This window comes from Pelodiscus sinensis, chromosome 2, assembly GCF_049634645.1.
Source record: "Pelodiscus sinensis isolate JC-2024 chromosome 2, ASM4963464v1, whole genome shotgun sequence".
Lineage (NCBI taxonomy): Eukaryota > Metazoa > Chordata > Testudines > Trionychidae > Pelodiscus > Pelodiscus sinensis.
Genome location: NC_134712.1, coordinates 83502567 through 83520743, shown reverse-complemented (window position 1 = coordinate 83520743; position 18177 = coordinate 83502567). Strand labels below are relative to the sequence as shown.

The 18177-nt window shown below is 41.3% G+C and overlaps 2 protein-coding genes across 7 annotated transcripts in view; one reads left to right on the top strand and one right to left on the bottom strand.

The window, feature by feature from the left end:
• The window catches only part of ARHGAP28 (Rho GTPase activating protein 28), a 140619-nt gene that overhangs the window by 8751 nt on the left and 113691 nt on the right, over positions 1-18177 (bottom strand). For 4 of the 5 annotated variants that reach the window (XM_075920948.1, XM_075920949.1, XM_075920952.1 and 1 more), the window contains one exon: positions 11883-11982. The exons of the other annotated variant lie outside the window; for it this stretch is intronic. In XM_075920948.1, coding sequence (XP_075777063.1) covers positions 11908-11982 — 75 coding nt within the window. In that variant the 3' untranslated portion in view covers positions 11883-11907. The remainder of the gene's footprint in view (positions 1-11882; positions 11983-18177) is intronic. 5 annotated transcript variants of the gene reach the window in all.
• The window catches only part of LAMA1 (laminin subunit alpha 1), a 163423-nt gene that overhangs the window by 144633 nt on the left and 613 nt on the right, over positions 1-18177 (top strand). For both annotated transcript variants that reach the window (XM_075920947.1, XM_075920946.1), the window contains exons 52-62: positions 145-259; positions 471-641; positions 2357-2508; positions 3036-3221; positions 3741-3945; positions 5439-5551; positions 6450-6639; positions 8216-8374; positions 9081-9234; positions 10925-11058; positions 14369-14591. In XM_075920947.1, the coding sequence (XP_075777062.1) occupies positions 145-259; positions 471-641; positions 2357-2508; positions 3036-3221; positions 3741-3945; positions 5439-5551; positions 6450-6639; positions 8216-8374; positions 9081-9234; positions 10925-11058; positions 14369-14591 (1802 nt within the window). The remainder of the gene's footprint in view (positions 1-144; positions 260-470; positions 642-2356; positions 2509-3035; positions 3222-3740; positions 3946-5438; positions 5552-6449; positions 6640-8215; positions 8375-9080; positions 9235-10924; positions 11059-14368; positions 14592-18177) is intronic.

Genomic DNA, 18177 nt, shown 5'->3' with positions numbered 1-18177 from the left:
CGAAGAGCAGGACCAGGCTTTTAAATCAATTACTCCTTTTTCTGATGAGTAGTGTAACTTTATATTTTCCCCCAATAAATTCCAATTTACATTATTAAACCAATGTTTTGTTTTTACCATGGAAACTATTTTTCCTCCTTTCAGGAAAGGACTTAACAGCAGAACATATGTTGGATGCATTAAGAACCTGGAAATATCCCGTTCCACCTTTGACTTGCTAAAAAACTCATATGGTGTCAGAAAAGGCTGTGTCCTGGAGGTAGGAAACTCTGGCATCTCTGATGGGTTGTTATAATCTGATTATTACTGTATATTAAACAATGAATCAGCATTTGTGGTGCAATGTAGAAAGTAGAAGTGTATTGGTTTGTTGATAAATTATCAGTTAGTCCATTAATGATAATGTTCTTTCTCACTGGACATCTCATAGGGGATAAAAGCTATTGATTATTTTTCTCCTTTTCAATTAGCCAATTCGTAGTGTTAACATCTTGAATGATGGCTACATTGAGTTGCTACCTAAGTCCCTGTCTCCAGAATCAGAACTGATGGTAACTTTTGCTACTAAGAACAGTAGTGGCATTATCTTGGCTGGTCTCAGCAAAGGAATGGAGAAGCGAAGACGCAGACAAGCACATTTGGTTAGTACTGACTGCTTTAAACTGTAAATACTTTTTTATAACTTTGCTTTTAGATCATCTGTTTAGTTTAAGAATGTAAACTGGATAGCAGTGGTAGAAAAAAAATCCATTTGGGAATAAGTAGGGTGTTTTTTTCAAGCAAATGAAATCAATTCATTCAGAATGTAAACTTTCATTACACATTAAAAAAATATATCTAGCCCTTATGGGTGCATAGAAAGTCTTCCAATGCAGTGTTGTGTTCCTAAATCTGCAGACAGACAACTCTAGTACTTCTGTTGCTGCTCATGGTTTTGCAGAATTGTGGCAGAATGAAAACTGACTAGATTATTGTTGATTGTGCTGCTGCTATGTGGTTAGGTTGAAATTGAAAAGAATCAGGCCAGTTTCACTGTGGTACTACTGAGAAAAGCTATGAGCAGCCACAGAGGCAGGCAGTGGGGAGGAAGACCTAAACACAGAGATTTCTTAGGAAATAGAGTAGCAAAGACACCCCAGAAATCTGTTCATTGCCATAGTCAGAAGGCTGGTAAAAGGATAGGATAATAAAGACTCATTCAACTTACAACATTTAAGATGCTCTGGAATGAAAGGGAAAACAGAGAGAGACAATGATGTGTTTTTTTCCCAACAACCAGGGGGTAGCTGTTGGATTCAAATATATTGTCTCAGAGGGGTAACCATGTTAGTCTGTAATTGAAAAAACTCAAAAAACAACGAATGGTCCTGCTGCAACTTAGGGTATGTCTACACTACCCCGCTAGTTCGAACTAGCGGGGTAATATAGGCATACCGCACTTGCAAATGAAGCCCGGGATTTGAATTTCCCGGGCTTCATTTGCATAAGCCGGGCGCCGCCATTTTTAAATCCCGGGTGGTTCGAACCCCGTGCCGCGCGGCTACACGCGGCACGAACTAGGTAGTTCGAACTAGGAAGCCTAGTTCGAACTGCCTAGTTCGTGCCGCGTGTAGCCGCGCGGCACGGGGTTCGAACCAGCCGGGATTTAAAAATGGCGGCGCCCGGCTTATGCAAATGAAGCCCGGGAAATTCAAATCCCGGGCTTCATTTGCAAGTGCGGTATGCCTATATTACCCTCCTAGTTCGAACTAGGAGGGTAGTGTAGACATATCCTTAGAGACTAACAAAACATGTAGATGGTATCATGAGATTTCGTGGACACAACCCACTTCTTCTGATGAATGGAGTAAGGAATCCAGGGTACAAATAAATAGCAGAGAAAGAGAGGGGATGGGGAGGGAAAGAGAAGGGAAAAAATGCCCATTAGAGTGTCTGTGCTAGTTCTTTAAATTGCTTTGTAATAGGTCACCCAACCATTAATGATAATAAAACGATTGAGCTTTTACCCTGGACTGGGGGACATCCAGATTTCATGTCTCTTAAGTTAAAATGCTTAGTTTTCTGTCCTGTTATCTGTTCTCATTCATTGTCACAGTGTTGCAGTGTTTGACTTGCAAACAGTGCAGGGGGCCATTTGTGCATTTTGGTATTTTATTTTTGAACTATTTCAATTGAAATTTAAAAAAAACCAAATAAATAAAAATAGATGATGAATATTTTCTTTTGGTTGTGGAGTTCATTAAAGTTTGCCTATAATACCTAAATCTGGGGGTAGATTTGATCAAATCACCCTTTTAAGTATTATTTATAGGGTATGAAAGAAAATGCAGTTGCATTAAAAATATTTTCTCCACAGCCCTTCTTTTCCATCATGCTGATTGATGGTCATCTTGTAGTGCATATTAATGCTGGAGACAGAGCAAGTACTAGAAAAATCATCCTCCAACCCGCTAATGGAACATACAGTGATGGGCAAGAACATTCTGTCATCCTGATCCGGAATAAGAGGTACATATGACTGTGAACAGTACCACTTGTTTAATTACTGTATGTCATCCTTGGTTCACTATGTTCCCTTAAGAAATTACTTTGCTAGCTCATTTCAGTGGAATAATCAGGGTTGTGTGTTTCTGTTGTTAATGGAGGAGTCTTGATTTATATGGTAATTGCATACAGCCACAGATTAAGTTGTGCATGAAAGCTTCCTTGAACGCTTTAGACAGCCTGGGCCACCTGAGGAAAATGTACTAAACATTTCTAGAAAAAGTAACATTTAATTGGCCATTTATGTATTTGACTAAGAAACATAAATGCCCAATTTATTCCTGTAACAGGATTAGTTATTGAATTTATAAATGCAAAGATACTGAACAAATTCATCTGAGTATATCTTTCTTGAAAGACCCTCCTTAGTTTTAAATGATATTAGTTTTTAGGTGGACTGTAAAAATGACTGAATCTGTTTCTTTGCACATGACATTCCTCAAGTTGAAATGAAGTTACTTGTGGAATAATTTTACGCTTCACCATTTCAGGATGATAACAGTGCAAGTGGATGAAAGTAATCCTGCAGAAACGAGACTTGGCTTGTCGGCAGAAATGAGCCCCATGAATATTTCCAACTTCTATGCTGGTGGGATTCCAGCAGGAGAGGGCATTTCTGGGTTCAAGATGACAGGATCGTTTTACGGCTGCATTAGCAATTTGATCTTTAATATGCAGTAAGTCAGAGCATATGGCAGCACTTTTTTGAGAGTGGCACTGCAGTCCTATGTATATAAAATATAAACTCTCGCTTTTGACTACAAGATTTCCAGGGCAAGGACCATATCTAATTATTTTTCTGTACTGTAAGCAAGCTGCCAGCTCTCTGTAATGAACAGTAAAATGGAAAAGAGATTAGTACCAAACTTACATCAGTGAGTATTGCTGGACACATTTTCAGATAATGTCAGCCCCAAAAGTGCCTTTAATGTGTACGGACACATTGCACAAAACACCTAGTTAGGTTCTCAGTGATCTGATTTGCATGCATAAATAAGTTAATTGTCCAAGAAAACTGTTGTATAAATATTGTTGTGTAGAATTAGAGGATTTTAATGATTTAATGGGTTTCTCCTACTGTACTTAACCCGTTTGAAACATTTTTCACTAATGTGCAAGTCTTCACCCATTGACAAGTCAGTGAATTCTGGAAAAGTACCTTCATCTACTTAGAGTCCTCTCATTTGCAAACCCAGGCTTTTGGATTTCACCACTGCGGTGAGGTACAAGCATGTGGATATGGACAGCTGCTTGCTTTCAGAGAAGCATAAACCTGTCATACAGGCAGAAGATATTGAAATTCAACCTGAACTGCAGGCTTTGCCAATTCCTCTGCAACCTCTTACAGATATTAAGAAAGTACATACTACAAACTTAATGCATGCTGCCCCTGTCAGCAAAGTGAGTATTGAATGAGTAAAGTCTCCTCTAAGCAGTGTTTTACTTAACCCCAAATACAGAACCATACACTTTATTTCCCTTCTGTGTCATGGCAAGACAGATGAACGCAGAAGGGGATTGAGAAGGGGGTTGAAAAGATGACTTGTAAGGAAAAAGAGCAATAGCATACAGTAGCCATCTGGTCTTATACCTGGAAGGCCATGAGCATGAGGACAAGAAAGGTAAATATGTGTGCCATTCATCAGCCACCCATAACACTTGCAACTGAGGAACTCTGCATAAAAAAGGCAGACAGAGCTCTCAAGGCAGGTGAAGTTAGAGAATAGTTGCAATTCTTGGCATGAGCTCTTGTCAAAGTGACTCTATGCTGAGATTTGCAATGCCAGTGAAAGTTGATTGGATCAGGGTTATGTCACCATGGAAAGCACAGTGATCCTGTGAATGCCGGTGCTACTCTCTGCTATGCTTTCATTGCCAAGGAGCAAGCCAAGACCACTGTGGAGGCACAGGATCAGTAATAACATCACAGTTTTTATCTGTGAGTCTTGGTTCTATATGTAGTTCACACATAACTTGTGTGTGCTACATTCCCAAGAATACGATGCAGCATTACTTTAGTCTCTTTGGAGCTGTATATCTTTATGACTGTGTGTTTCCTGAGTGTCTGGTAATTATTTTTCGGGTGGAGTGGCATAGATTTATGATTTTATACCACATGCCTATAATAAGAAATGATGAGCTGAGACCTGTAGTATAATTTTGTTTCGTACTCTGAGTCAGAGCTATTGATGCTCTGAATATCTTTATTTAGATATAGATGAGACTATTTCCACTAAAAATAGCTAAGGAATTTCACATCAAAATTCTTTTCTGACCTCTCTGTGACACAGGCTGAGAGACTAATGAATAAGTAAAATGGAAGTAAATTAATGAATCAAAAGCTATAACACCTATCCAGCAGAGACTTGTTAATGCTGTGAAGTGTAGTTTAGTCATTATAAGTAAAGGTTGAACCTCTCTAGTCTGGCACCCTCAGGATCTGATCGGTGCTGAACCAGAGAATTTCACAAACTATGGGAGGTCAGCATTTCCAACTCTTCCACTTCTTTTGGGGGCAATTAGGAGACATTTAGGTGTAAATTAGAGCTAAATAACAGCACAGAACACTGAGAGCCAGGAATGCTGGCTGTACACAAACTTTATGGGACCACAGTAAACTTGGCCACACCCATGCTAAGGGGACATAAGGCTAACTAAAATCATTCCAGGCCACGGATGTTGCCGGACTAAAGAGGTTCAGCCTGTAATTTTCTTTGTGCCTGACAAATGCCCCAGTAATGTGAGATTACAGAACAGTTCACATTTTTTCAATGTGTCTGTTGCACAGGGAGCAAACACCACAGCGATGTCACCGTAAAAGAGTATTACTTAAGCAACACAATATTTTAATTCCTCTTGTGGACTATTCTCTAATAAAGCTTTTTCATTAACAGGCACAGTGTGCACAGGATTCAATGCCAGATCATGTTCCTGGTGCCCACCAGTTTGGCCTTGCTAAAGGCAGCCACATGGTACTGCTTTTTAATCAGTCTACCATCAGGAGGAAGTAGGTATATCTTGAATGAAACATGACACGTTATCTTGCATTTAGCTTCATAGAAAAGAACAATTTCTATGAAGGATGGTGTAGGAAGGTCTTTCCCCAAACCCAGCATCAGACCTTGCCTCTGCCTCAGTTTCTTTACTCTGCCATTATGTACTAACGCACCAAACTTGGTGGACTGTAACCACACTTCTCTCCCGGGATCTTCTTTATTAACATAAATTAATAGTTCAACTCAAAATCAGAGTCTCCCAGACTAGCTCTTAAGGCTAGCAGTCCTTTGGCCCCCTGGGCATCTAAATCCCCCAAGGGGATTTCCCTTCCCAGATAGCTCCAACCAGGCCCCATTCCAGAAACGTCTTCCCCATTTCCCTCTGGATCTCCTGCAAGAGCCCACTTCTGGTCTCATTCACTACTTAGGCTACCTGCCTGGAAGCTAAAGAGAGTCCTGACCAGTTATTTCTCTGGTGGGCTGGTTTGCCACCCTGCTCTTATATACACTTCCCAGATATCTATCTTTTGGGGCAAGAAGCATCTCCCTGCTCTTGAACTTTCAGGCTTCTTTATATATCCCAAAAGGCCTGGCTATGAGTCACTGGCATCTACTAAATTAGACCAGGGCTTGTTTCTGTCACCTGGAAAGGTGGGCTGAGACTCTCACAGAGTGCAGCAGAATCTAGCCTCTTTAAAGAGTCCACTCACCTGGTGACAAGCTGTTGGTATGTTTCTGAGGCATGATATTGCTTTTTATTATGCAAACTCCATTTGTCAGACTTTCAGACATATATGGTAGGTTATAAATTGCTTTTGTCCTTTTTAAACCAATAACGTTTAGTCTCAGGGCAGGTTTTCTGTCACTACAGAGCAAGGATTTGAACATTATTCTATTTTTATTGTCTAGACTTTCTGTCCAGCTGAAGCTGAGAACATATGCCATTAGTGGCCTGATTTACTACCTGGCTCATCAGAACCAGATTGATTATGCAGCCCTTCAGCTTCATGGAGGACAACTCTATTTCTCATTTGACCTTGGAAAAGGAAAGGCAGTAGCCTTTCACCCTGCTGCTATCAGTGATGGCAAATGGCACACGGTGGGTACCCCAGAGACTTGAACTCACTAGGGATGTTAAATATCAGTTAATTGAATAGCCGATTAACCTCATGAATTCTTACTGGTTACTCGACTATTCTATAATCCCTGGGGTTGAGGCTGGCAGCCAGCGCACTCCTGAAGGTGCCAGTAGTGTGCATGATTTGGAGGCGAACATTGTAGGTGCTTCAGCAGGTAGGCTTTATGGTGCTAGTCAGTGTTCCCTGTAAGCTGTGTGCTTGTGTGGCTGCTCAAGAGAGATTCTTAATGTTGCCCAGTTGATTAACAGAGCGCCCACAGTTAGGTTTACGTTTTTCCTTGTGGTACACATTCAAACATGCCTTGGTGTACATAACAAAACTAATTCCACACAAGGAGGGAAAGATCCACACATGGATGGAAAACATTTGAGGGAACATTGGTGCTAGCCCTTGTGAACCCCAGTAATCACCCAGAAATATCATATATATAGTAGCCCAATGTCTGAGTCTGTAACCCTGAAATGCTGGCTGTTCCCTCTGGGCGGCACTGTTGCCTGAAATGCTGGCTGTTCCCTCTGGGCGGCGCTGTTGCTGAAATGCTGGCTGTTCCCTCTGGGCGGCCTATGCTGCATGGGGAGTGCGGGGCCCAAACGGCCGCTTGCTCTGCTTGCTCCCTCATGGCGGCCCAGATGAGCGTTGCAGAAGTCAGCCGAGTGCCACGGCGGGAGGGGAAGGGGAGATGGGGCAGTGACATGTGGCATGACAGCAGCTCCAGGCCCCGCCCCCTGGCTGTGAACGTCACCGCTCCGCCCCCCTTCGCCTCCCGCAGTGGTGCTCGGCTGACTTCTGCGCCACTCAGCCAGGCCGCCGCGTGGGAGCAAGTGGCGGAAGTGACCGTTTGGACTCCATCAGAGGGCAGGGGTTGGCATGATGTAGAGAAAGCATGTTTGTTGGCCACAGATGTATAAGAAGAGCAACAAACAACATAAGCTACCACACAGATAAAGCAAAGATGAGCTTCAGCCGGAGACACTACAGACGAGCTCTAGTGTGTGTTGAGGGCAGAATATTCCAGAATTATGGTCCCTGTCAGCAGTTCTGAAGCTACCCTAAATATACCTAAATAGTCTTTAATTCTTTTATTTATTGCATTTAAAACTAATAGTAACACCTTGAACTGCTCCCACAGGACAATAGGCAAACAGTGCTGGCTATGGAGTGTTTGAGTGTCAGTGCTTTGGAATGAAAGCCCTTGAGCAGCAATGCTCTTGAATTCTGAAACAACCTCAACTTGTGGATGACGTCCAAGAGTAACACCAAATGCAGTGTGCTAATGCAATCTAGCCTCTAAGACCGTGGTATCCAACCAGTTCTAAAGCAGTAGCCGCTCTAGTGATTACTGCTATAGCAAACTAGTCACTCTCAACCGGCCCAATAGCCACATTGTTCAAGCCAACTAGCCACACTCAACCAGCCAAATAGCCACATGTGGCTAGTGTGTTGGACACGATGGCTCTAAGGTCATCTTCAGAAGTGGCTCTTTGCCCACTCTTCTTGTGGGCAGCAATTTGGTTCAAACTTTGCTATTTCTTCTAGGTAAAGACGGAGTATGTGAAACGAAAAGGCATAATCACTGTGGATGGGCAGGAATCTTCAGAAATTAATGCTCTGGGCGACGGTAACACGTTGGACGTGGAGGGGAAGCTTTATCTGGGAGGGCTTCCTTTAGATTATACAGCTAGAAACATTGGAAATGTAAGATTGCTTTTGAAAATACCTTACTTAAAAAGGTTTGAGAGAGAACCCAGATGGTTCACAGCATAAGCTAAGCCTCAACTCTCTGTCTGGGGCTAGGAAGCATAGTGTTCCAGTACAGGTTTCTTTCACCTTTCTCTATAGTATCTGATACTGGTCACTAACACAGGCTGCTGAACTAGATGGTCTGTTATGGGTATCAGTTCTGCCTCCCTGTTCATTGTAACTCTTAACTCTTCCATAATTGGACACACCATCTGTGTTAGCTTGTAATACGTTAACCCTTTGAAGCTATAGTTTTATCAGAACAAAAATGAAGGTTAGACATATTAGTACTGTTCATAATAACGTACTGAAACAAATTCAGAGCACTTTTGATTGATGGGCTTGTTCTCTGTTCCCAATAATGGCAATGGCAAACCTCATGTATTTGTATCAGAGCAAGAGCACACCCTTCAGGCATTTGTCTCTGACTATTAGCAATTCTATGCGGAGATTGTTTTCTATTTTGATACACTCCGTTTATTTTTAATGCTGCAAGGCATCATGTACACTTGTGACACTGCATAAATAATTATGTTGGTGCTTTAAATCTTTGAATGTTCTCTTCAAGGATTCCTTAATTTGCAGTAATGTCAGGCATTGCTGTGAGAGCTCAGCCTGCAGTTTGCCTTATGTTTTAACTGTCATATCTCACTATGCTTAGGTCACTCACAGCACCCCTGCATGCATTGGCAGTGTGATGATTAACAACAAGCAAGTCGATAAAGAGAGCCCCGTCTCCATTCTTTCTGTGACTAAATGCTATGCAGCAGCACAGGAAGGCACTTTCTTTGATGGAAGTGGGTTTGCTGCCCTTGGTAAGTGTCATTAATGGAATCGATAACTTATTGAAGTAGTGCTAATGAAAACATATTAATTTGATGTCTAGCTGAAGTGAACATAATTAAATGACACTTTCTTCAACTATTGTATCTTCTGGGTATGTATTTCCAACTGAGCCTTCCTCCTTTATGTCCAAAGCTGCCCCCTGACCACGTGCCAATGACCTGGTAGTCTGTAAAGGAGTTTCTGACAAGTAAAAGACCTAACTTTTCTTCAGCTGAGAAAAGAAACTGTTACATGTACATGTGTGTGTATAAGTAAAAGAGTTTAAGACAGTGTAATTTAAAGGCTGAGGAATCAGAAGGTGTAGGAAAGTGAAGTTGAAGAAGGGTGGGGCTCATTTTACACTTTTTCCATGGGTGCTGGAATTACAGATGTGGTGGGTGCTGCTGAACCCTCTGGTTTGAAGTGGTTTCCATTATGTACAGGGGTTATAATTTGGTTCAATAGCTCTTAGTATCCCTCCTATACAGATTGTTCCAGCACCTCTGACTTTTTCTGTTTCCTCAACATATTGAACTATACCAACGTAAACTCCCTAGATCTACTTAAACCCAGTGTACTGATGTAAAAGTCTAATGGAGTTGAAAGGAAACAACTACATGTAAAGGAGTTTAATTCTCACTGCTTTACACATCTGAATTTGGATTATAGTTTACAAATAACTTTCTAGAAATTGATAAAAAATGGTGTCCAGTCAGGGTAATTGACATACTTTATGCCAATTGATTATCATATGGACTATTGACTACTTGTCACAGTTCAAGGCAACAACACTTGTATTCCCCTCCATGCTCCAGCAATGGCACCCACTCTTAGGTACATCTACCTTACACTCTTCTGGTAGCATTGTGCAGAGTGTTTACACTGAACAGCAGGGAAGATAGTGAGACATGGTTTAGGTGAGTAAAGACATGCTGGAGCCCTAGGGGTGTGACCCTGGGGGTGTATACCCTGTACAGCTCTCAATATATCCACATAGTGCCTTTCCGTGTCCACAGTGCTATTTTTAGCAGTATGGTGTGCTGTGGTGCCCCTTTCTTCACTGCAGGGGAAAGTTCAGGCAGTAGGGAAAGGCTTCCTGCTGCTGGAGCTTTTACCCGCTGCGTCCCAGATGCCAGTCTTTTATAAACTGCTTAATTGCTCACAGTGACATGTTACTACACGGTTGTCTCTAAGCAAATACATAAGATAAAGGCTTTACAGAAAAAAGAATATTGAAAACAATAAACAACCTACACACATGCTACTCAGTTTACCAGGGATTACTCCCACCACCTCCACAAGGGTTCTGACCAGTGTCAACCCTTTGAACCGTTCCCTGAGGATTGCCGCCCTCACCTTGGACAGAGGGTTCTGTCTTGTTGCCTAGCATCAATTTAAAAAGAGGCTTTTATCTGTTGGCCTTCTGGAGAACCTACTTTGTGCTAGCATAGGCAAGCCTGCCACAGGAGTTGGTACCTCTCCGGAGGTGTTTCAACCTGAGAGAATTTGCTTACTGTTCATAGTTCTAGACGGGCTATGACTACTGTCTCTCATGGATTTTATACCATCCTTGGCTCACAATGATACATAAACTCAAATACTGTAAAAAGATATTGCAGAAAACTGCCAGATCTGCTACATTCATAATCTTCTACTTTATGCTTGTCATTTGTTTTTCAGTCAAAGAAGGTTATAAAGTCCGATCAGATGTGAACATTACGCTTGAGTTCCGCACCATTGCTATGAATGGAGTGCTTCTTGGAATCAGTAGTGCTAAAGTAGATGCCGTTGGACTGGAGATTGTGAATGGCAAGGTGGGTTGCCTAGTTAGGGGTATACTCAGTAAGGGTATGTCTACACAGCAAAGTTATTTTGAAATAACAGCCGTTATTTCGAAATAACTTTCCTAGCGTCTACACAAGCCAACTGCTATTTTGAAATTAATTCAAAATAGCGGAGGGCTTATTTTGAAATTGGTAAACCTCATTCCATGAGGAGTAGCGCCAATTTCGAAATTGCTATTTCGAAATAAGCGCTGTGTAGACACTTACTTCGAAATAGGGGGCCTCCAGCTCTTCCCAGGGTGCCCTGCTGGCTGCCCTGGCTACAAGTTAACTTCTGACCTGATGCCCTGCCGGTACCAGTTCCGGCTGGCCTTAAATGTGATTCAGCGTCCAATCAGTGTGGACGCTCTATTTTGAAATAGCAAAAAGCTATTTCGAAATGCATTTTGTGTGTAGATGCATTATTTCGAAATAACTATTTTGAAATTAGATATTTCGAAATAACGCTGTAGTGTGGACATACCCTAAGGGGGGAGTTGGAGGAATAGTTTTCCAAAGCTTGTTAATGTGATTAAAAAACAAAGATGTTGCCATGATTCATAAATAAGACACATCTGAGCAAACTTACGGCCACAAGGAAAGTAGGCATACATCATGATGTTCACCACAATATGAAGCAGCACAGGGACTTCTCCAATAATTATGAACAATAGCACTTATGTCCACTTGAAGAATTAGTGCGTTCTTTACTAGTTGTACTAGATACTACACCTTGTCTGCTGTTTGCTAGACCAGGAAAATACCTTTAATATAATTTAGTACCTTTTTAAATTAAATTTTAAACTTGCCCTTACCCAAATATGCTCTTGCAGAAATCATTTAGCTGCTGTGTCTTGGCAAGAATTTTGTTAGCATAGGTGAAAGTTCTATGGTTTTTCTGAGATGAGAAATTATCTAGAAATAGAATGAGTCACCATTCAGTAGTCAATCATTTTCTTTTAACATGAGGCTGAAAAGCTTTGATGAAAGTATATGTAAGAATGTTAGCTTAAGTTTTCCTGTTTCTTTTGCTAGAATTCTTAGTTATTTATAAATTGATTTATAAATCCATCCATTTAATGTTACTTAGGAAAAGAAAATAATGTAAGATTTAGTTTCTTCTTTTAGCTATAGTTAAAGAAGAAATGTAAATCTGTAAAACAGGATTAATATCAACAGATGAGGCTTTTAAAATGAATTAAAACAAATTCTGTGATTACTTTTCAAATATAAATGATATTTTGAGTTATTTATTTTGGGATACAATTAATAAGACTAAAAGCTAACAATATTATTAAAAAAAATCAGCATGAAGGGAAACATAAAACAGCTCAGAATAACAGAACCCAAAGAAAATACAATTGCAGTTTGAACCAAACTACCTCATAAGCACTATGGAAAAATATTCCTTGTAAATTACAATATAGTTTTTTTTTTTTTTTTTATGGAGGTGGTTGATTTTATGCCTTTATCTGAGACTTGGGTGGGTGGGTACAACTATTTCCCCCAATGCATACACTCACCCTGAAGGTTTCATGTCCCAACTATTCTCTCTTCAGTTGGATTGGAATGGACACTACATCTTTGGACACATTAGTGGACAGAAAAGTAGTTGCATTACCAAAGTATCATTAGGGTTTTGAGAGAGTCCCAAATCTATAGGGACACTGCAGTGAAGAACCAGAGGATATGCATATAAAACATCTCTTTATTTAAATAGATTAAAAAGAGAAAAAATTATGCAGCTACAAAAATGAGCTACTTTTAAAGGAGTTATGTGTTAATTCGCACCATGAATAAATTAGTCTAAGATCACTGCAAGAACCAGGCTTGTGCTGCCTCCATATTAATTCCAAAAATGCCAAGGCCCTCTTGAGAGAGACCCTATGGCTGTTCAGCTAACACACTGCGAACCAGACAATTTAAAATCTTCATTTAAGGAAAAAGAACCAACTCACATATAATACAATTGACTAGGGCAGTGGTTCCAAACCTTTTTTATACCATGGACTGTCAAACTCACTCACAACCTTTTGGTGCACTGGCAATGTTTTATTTCCATATTTGCATACGTTTTATTTCCATACTTCCAAATAATGAATATGCAAATATGTTGCTGCCTGGGTTACAGCTTCTCTAAGTCTGCTGTGCCAGGCTTCATGTGGCACTCCCGCTGCGCAGCGAACTGTTCTTCCTTGTCCAGGAGGAGACCCCACCCCTGTCTAGTGTTGGTTGGCTGAGAGGCAGAGCAGGACGCATCTCTCCCAACAGCTGCGGCGGGAGGCAAGGCACTGGGCAGTGTACCTTAGCCCCAGACTTAGAGCCACTGCAGCGTGGCAGCCAGTGGTTTGTGGCCCAGCACCAGTCTGCGGACTGGCGGTTGGGAACCACTGGACTAGGGAACTCATCACGCTATTACAATGGAAAAATAATTCCTTATCCAACTCTTTAATTGACCCATTTGCAGACAATGCCCCTGATACATTTTCTTATCTTAATAATGCACATTTCCTAGAGTTTGTGTCTGAAGTCAGAGTTCCTACTCTTTTGCTATATAAAAAATGCCCAGCTGCTAGCCATGCCTCCATTGTAGGGAGCTCCATTTTGGCTCTGGGTAATTAACTGCGTTCCCGATCTCTCTGGCCATTATGATCCGAATATATACACAGAAAGCTCTTTTAATGATCAGTACATAGTTCCCCGCTCCTTCTGTACAAAATAAATAAGTAAATAAATAATAAATTGCTGTAAAATGTTTTCCCCAATTTGCACTTGTTTTGGGGTAATATATACATGTCTGAGGATCAACGCAAAAAAGGTATCTCTTAGTCTGCTTAAAAAAAAAAAGAAATAGAAACACACACTTTCATACATATGTGTCCATATGTCCACACCCATATTAGCACTGATCTAGTGATTTCCCATCCTATAAGTGCTGCCCTATTTGAAGCAGTTACTGGACTAGACATGATAGTTCTAGTAGTTGAAATTAAATTAGGGGTAATGTCTATTAAGTTAGTGGAATCACACTGGTGTAGAAGAATCAGGCCCCATATTTATAGCAAATATTTATTTTCCAAATAAAGAATACCTAGCTTGTGGAATGTATCAGGTTTAGAAAATACTTTAATAGATGGTGTTTAAATCCTTATTAAATTGATCACTGTGCTTTAGTTAATTGCCAATTGTTTATTTAAGAAAAAAGAATTTTTGCAGCAGCATGAATGTGCTTTTATCCAAGCAAATTGATCTACATGGTCTTGCCCTCTGTGTTGTTATTGGCATCCGGTTATTTGTATAGGTTTTGTTCCATGTCAACAATGGAGCTGGCAGAATAACAGCCGCATATGAACCAAGAAGGGAAAATAGCTTATGCGATGGAAAGTGGCACAAGCTTCAAGCAAACAAAAGCAAGCATCACATTGCGCTGATGATTGATGGGAATTTGGTTCAGGCTGATAATCCCTACATCCAGTCAACATCTGCAGATACAAACAATCCCATTTATGTTGGAGGCTATCCCGGTATGTACAGTAGTATTTCTCTCTCGCTACATTGCCAACTAGACATTTCACAAAGTCTGTAAACCGTAATAGTTCAGTGATTGTAATGTGAGATCACAGCTATGCTAAAGCCTATTAACATTTTTGGGAACTTTGTTGGGGATGGGCAAACTCTATTCATGAAAAATTGATTCTGGTAGAAATTCTTTTGATGTGGCTCTGTTGAATTAGGGTCAATTGAACTTGGCACAAGAAGGTGTAAATTTGCACTTCCCTGCCAAGTCTCATGCCTAACACTGGAGGAGAAATGCAGCCTTTGAAATACTTTCCTCCCGTTGGGGTTTCCATGGAATGGGGTCACTCTTCAATCTGAGGTGACACAGGATCCTCACTTGTGGAGCATTTTGTGAGGATTTATTATATGAATGGGCACATTAAGGCATCTCTTCCCCCCCATCTGTGTAGGTATTTATACCACATTCACCCTTACTGAGGTCATGCCCACTATATGGCTATCATGATGCATTATGAGGCTGTGCTTGTCCTCTGAGATTCCTCCTGCTCTGCAGTGGAAGGGAGGTTGCCAACTACTCTTTGGATGCTTACAACTGTTGTTTATCCCTCTTCCTTACTAAGAAAGAGATTGTCTGATGCTAAGCTGAGTGGCAGCTCCCTGTCTTCCCATTTGTTAAGCTCCACAAACAAATTTCTCAGGAGTCTGCCAGCCCTTCTTTGCTTTGCAGGTAAAGCTTGGTACACTCCCGAACCCAAGCTCCCTTGAGGAATGCTCCTCCGTGGTATCTAACACCCATCACTGTATACGCACAGTAATTACCAATTCTGCAGTCTCCAAAGAGACGGTGTACACACCAAGTTACCTACCAGCAGCCACACATTGCTTAATGAGATTTATTTAGGATAAAACCAAGTGAAGTTTATTGACTAAGATAGTGATTTAAGTGGATTGGAGGAAGGTGGCTTGGTCAGTCAGCAGACCTAAGTGTCTGGGACTCCACCCTCAGTCTTTCATTTACGTATATCTCAATCCCTCTGAATAAGGTCCCTGCTGGACCAGCTTCTTTGGTGGTAACTCCTCTCCCTGACCTTCTTAAGATCAGGAATTGGAACTTTGGCCTGGGCTGAACCCAGACTTTCCTGCTCCACCAGGTCCTGGCCTGGGCCCTGAAAGTGCAATAGGATAGGATGGCATGGATTCAGCCTGCCCCCTAATGACAATCTCCTGGTCCACGTCCTACCACAGCCTGTGTCTCTGAGAAGTAGCCACAGCTGAGTTAACGTCCTTGTCTCAAATCTCTATAATCACTGGGCTGTTGCCTGCAATCCTCTGGTTTTACTTCACCCTGGAGTAATGTGAAGATGATGGGCACTGGGATGGTGACTCTCTTCAATAGCAGTTTCTTCTGCTGCTGTTGTAGAGCGGCGCCTCTCCAGGAAATCATTTAACTTTTTCTATGTTTTTTTTCTCCCACCAATGAGGCTTCCTTTATACTAGTCTTTTCCTCAAGAGCATGCTAGGCAGTGGCTTCCCCTGGCTCAACACAGCTCTAGCCCTTCCCCTGTCTTGGCCTTCAAGTGGGGTTTTAAAAGACCATCCCAATGCTACTGAGCAAAGATCATGGACACAGATATGCTTACAAATAAAATAAAGGTATAACAGGTTTCTAACACTGAGCAAACCTAAGCAGGCTAAAAGTTTTGTCTGAGTTAAGTTTCTCATCTAAAGCAACCTCTCAGCATTGCTCTGCTTCTTCTCTAGTCCAGGATCCTGCTTTAATGGATACAAAAGGTGCTGTCCTGTTTACTCCCTCAGGGTATGTCTACACTACCCTCCTAATTCGAACTAGGAGGGTAATGTAGGCATACCGCACTTGCAAATGAAGCCCGGGATTTGAATTTCCCGCGCTTCATTTGCATGAAGCCGGCCGGCGCCATTTTTAAATGCTGGCAGTTCGAACCCCGTGCCGCGTGTAGCCGCGCGGCACGGGGTTCGAACTGCCAGCATTTAAAAATGGCGCCGGCCGGCTTCATGCAAATGAAGCCCGGGAAATTCAAATCCCGGGCTTCATTTGCAAGTGCGGTATGCCTACATTACCCTCCTAGTTCGAATTAGGAGGATAGTGTAGACATACCCTCTGTGATGGATCATCAAGAAATTTTCTTCCCTTTTTCTTATATTCCAGTAAACCTGTGGGCTATGTCTAGATTGCATCCCTTTTTCGTAAAAGGGATGCAAATTAGATGTATCGCAATTGCTAATGAAGCGGGGATTTAAATCTCCCCCACTTCATTAGCATAAAAATGGCTGCCGCTTTTTTTCGGCCTGAAGCTTTGCCAGAAAAAAGCGCCAGTCTAGACGCAGATCTTTCGGAAAATAAAGCCTTTTCCGAAAGATCCCTTATCCCTCTTAAAATAAAGCCTTTTCCAAAAGATCCCTTATCCCTCTTAAAATAAGGGATAAGGGATCTTTCGGAAAAGGCTTTATTTTCTGAAAGATCCGCCTCTAGACTGGCACTTTTTTCTGGCAAAGCTCCATGCTGAAAAAAAGTGGCAGCCATTTTGATGATAATGAAGTGGGGGATATTTAAATCCCCGCTTCATTAGCAATTGCGATACGTCTAATTTGCATCCCTTTTATGAAAAAGGGATGCAATCTAGACGTAGCCCTGAGGTGTATGCTTTGAAGTGTATCCCCAGATAAGGTTTTCCTCTCCACTACTTGTCTCCTATTGTCGTGACACCATGCTGCCTTTCTCCTCCTCCAATTAATTTGCCTTTTTCTGTTGACTCAGTATGGAAGTATAACTCCCATTTTCTTTGGCTTTGGCTTATGCTGATCCATTTACAGCTGAACCTTAGGCAGACAGGTAAATCAACATTCTTTTGCCTGAGACCAACTTGTTTACCAACTCTGACTGTTTACTTGGTTTAAACATATTTTTAGTACACACAAACAGCTTCTTGCATTAGACCCGCACATAAATGATGACCAGTATGCCACAAACTTTTATTTGATACCATACATGACGTTCTTGAAAGATGAATAGTGTGACAGCAATGTGCTAGGCATAGTGAGTTAGGCATTGCTCTTACAGGACAGTGACTTATTTACAACTAGTGCTGAGTGGGTCATACTTGAGTCTGTAGGCCAAGTTAGACAGTAAGGCTATGTCTAGACTGGCACGATTTTCCGCAAATGCTTTTAACGGAAGGTTTACCAAATTCGAATTAAGCGCTCCACTATTTTGAATTAATTTTGAACTAGCGGTTTGCATGTGTAGACGCTATTGATGTTAATTCGAAATAATGGCTGTTATTTCAAATTAACTTTGCAGTGTAGACATACCCGGAGTGACTAAGGCAAGAGACTACAAGGTTGTGCAAAATGAGCAGCTGCAATATCCTGGTAGATGTACTGGGCTCCATGTCAGGGGCTTCGTCTATACTGCACCCTTCTTCTGCAAAAGCTTATGCAAATGAAGCGCAGAGTAAAATATTGCCACACTTCATTTGCATAATTAATTAGGGGGCTGGGATTTTTTTTTTACAAAAACGGCCCTAATTAATTATGCAAATGAAATGCAGCAAT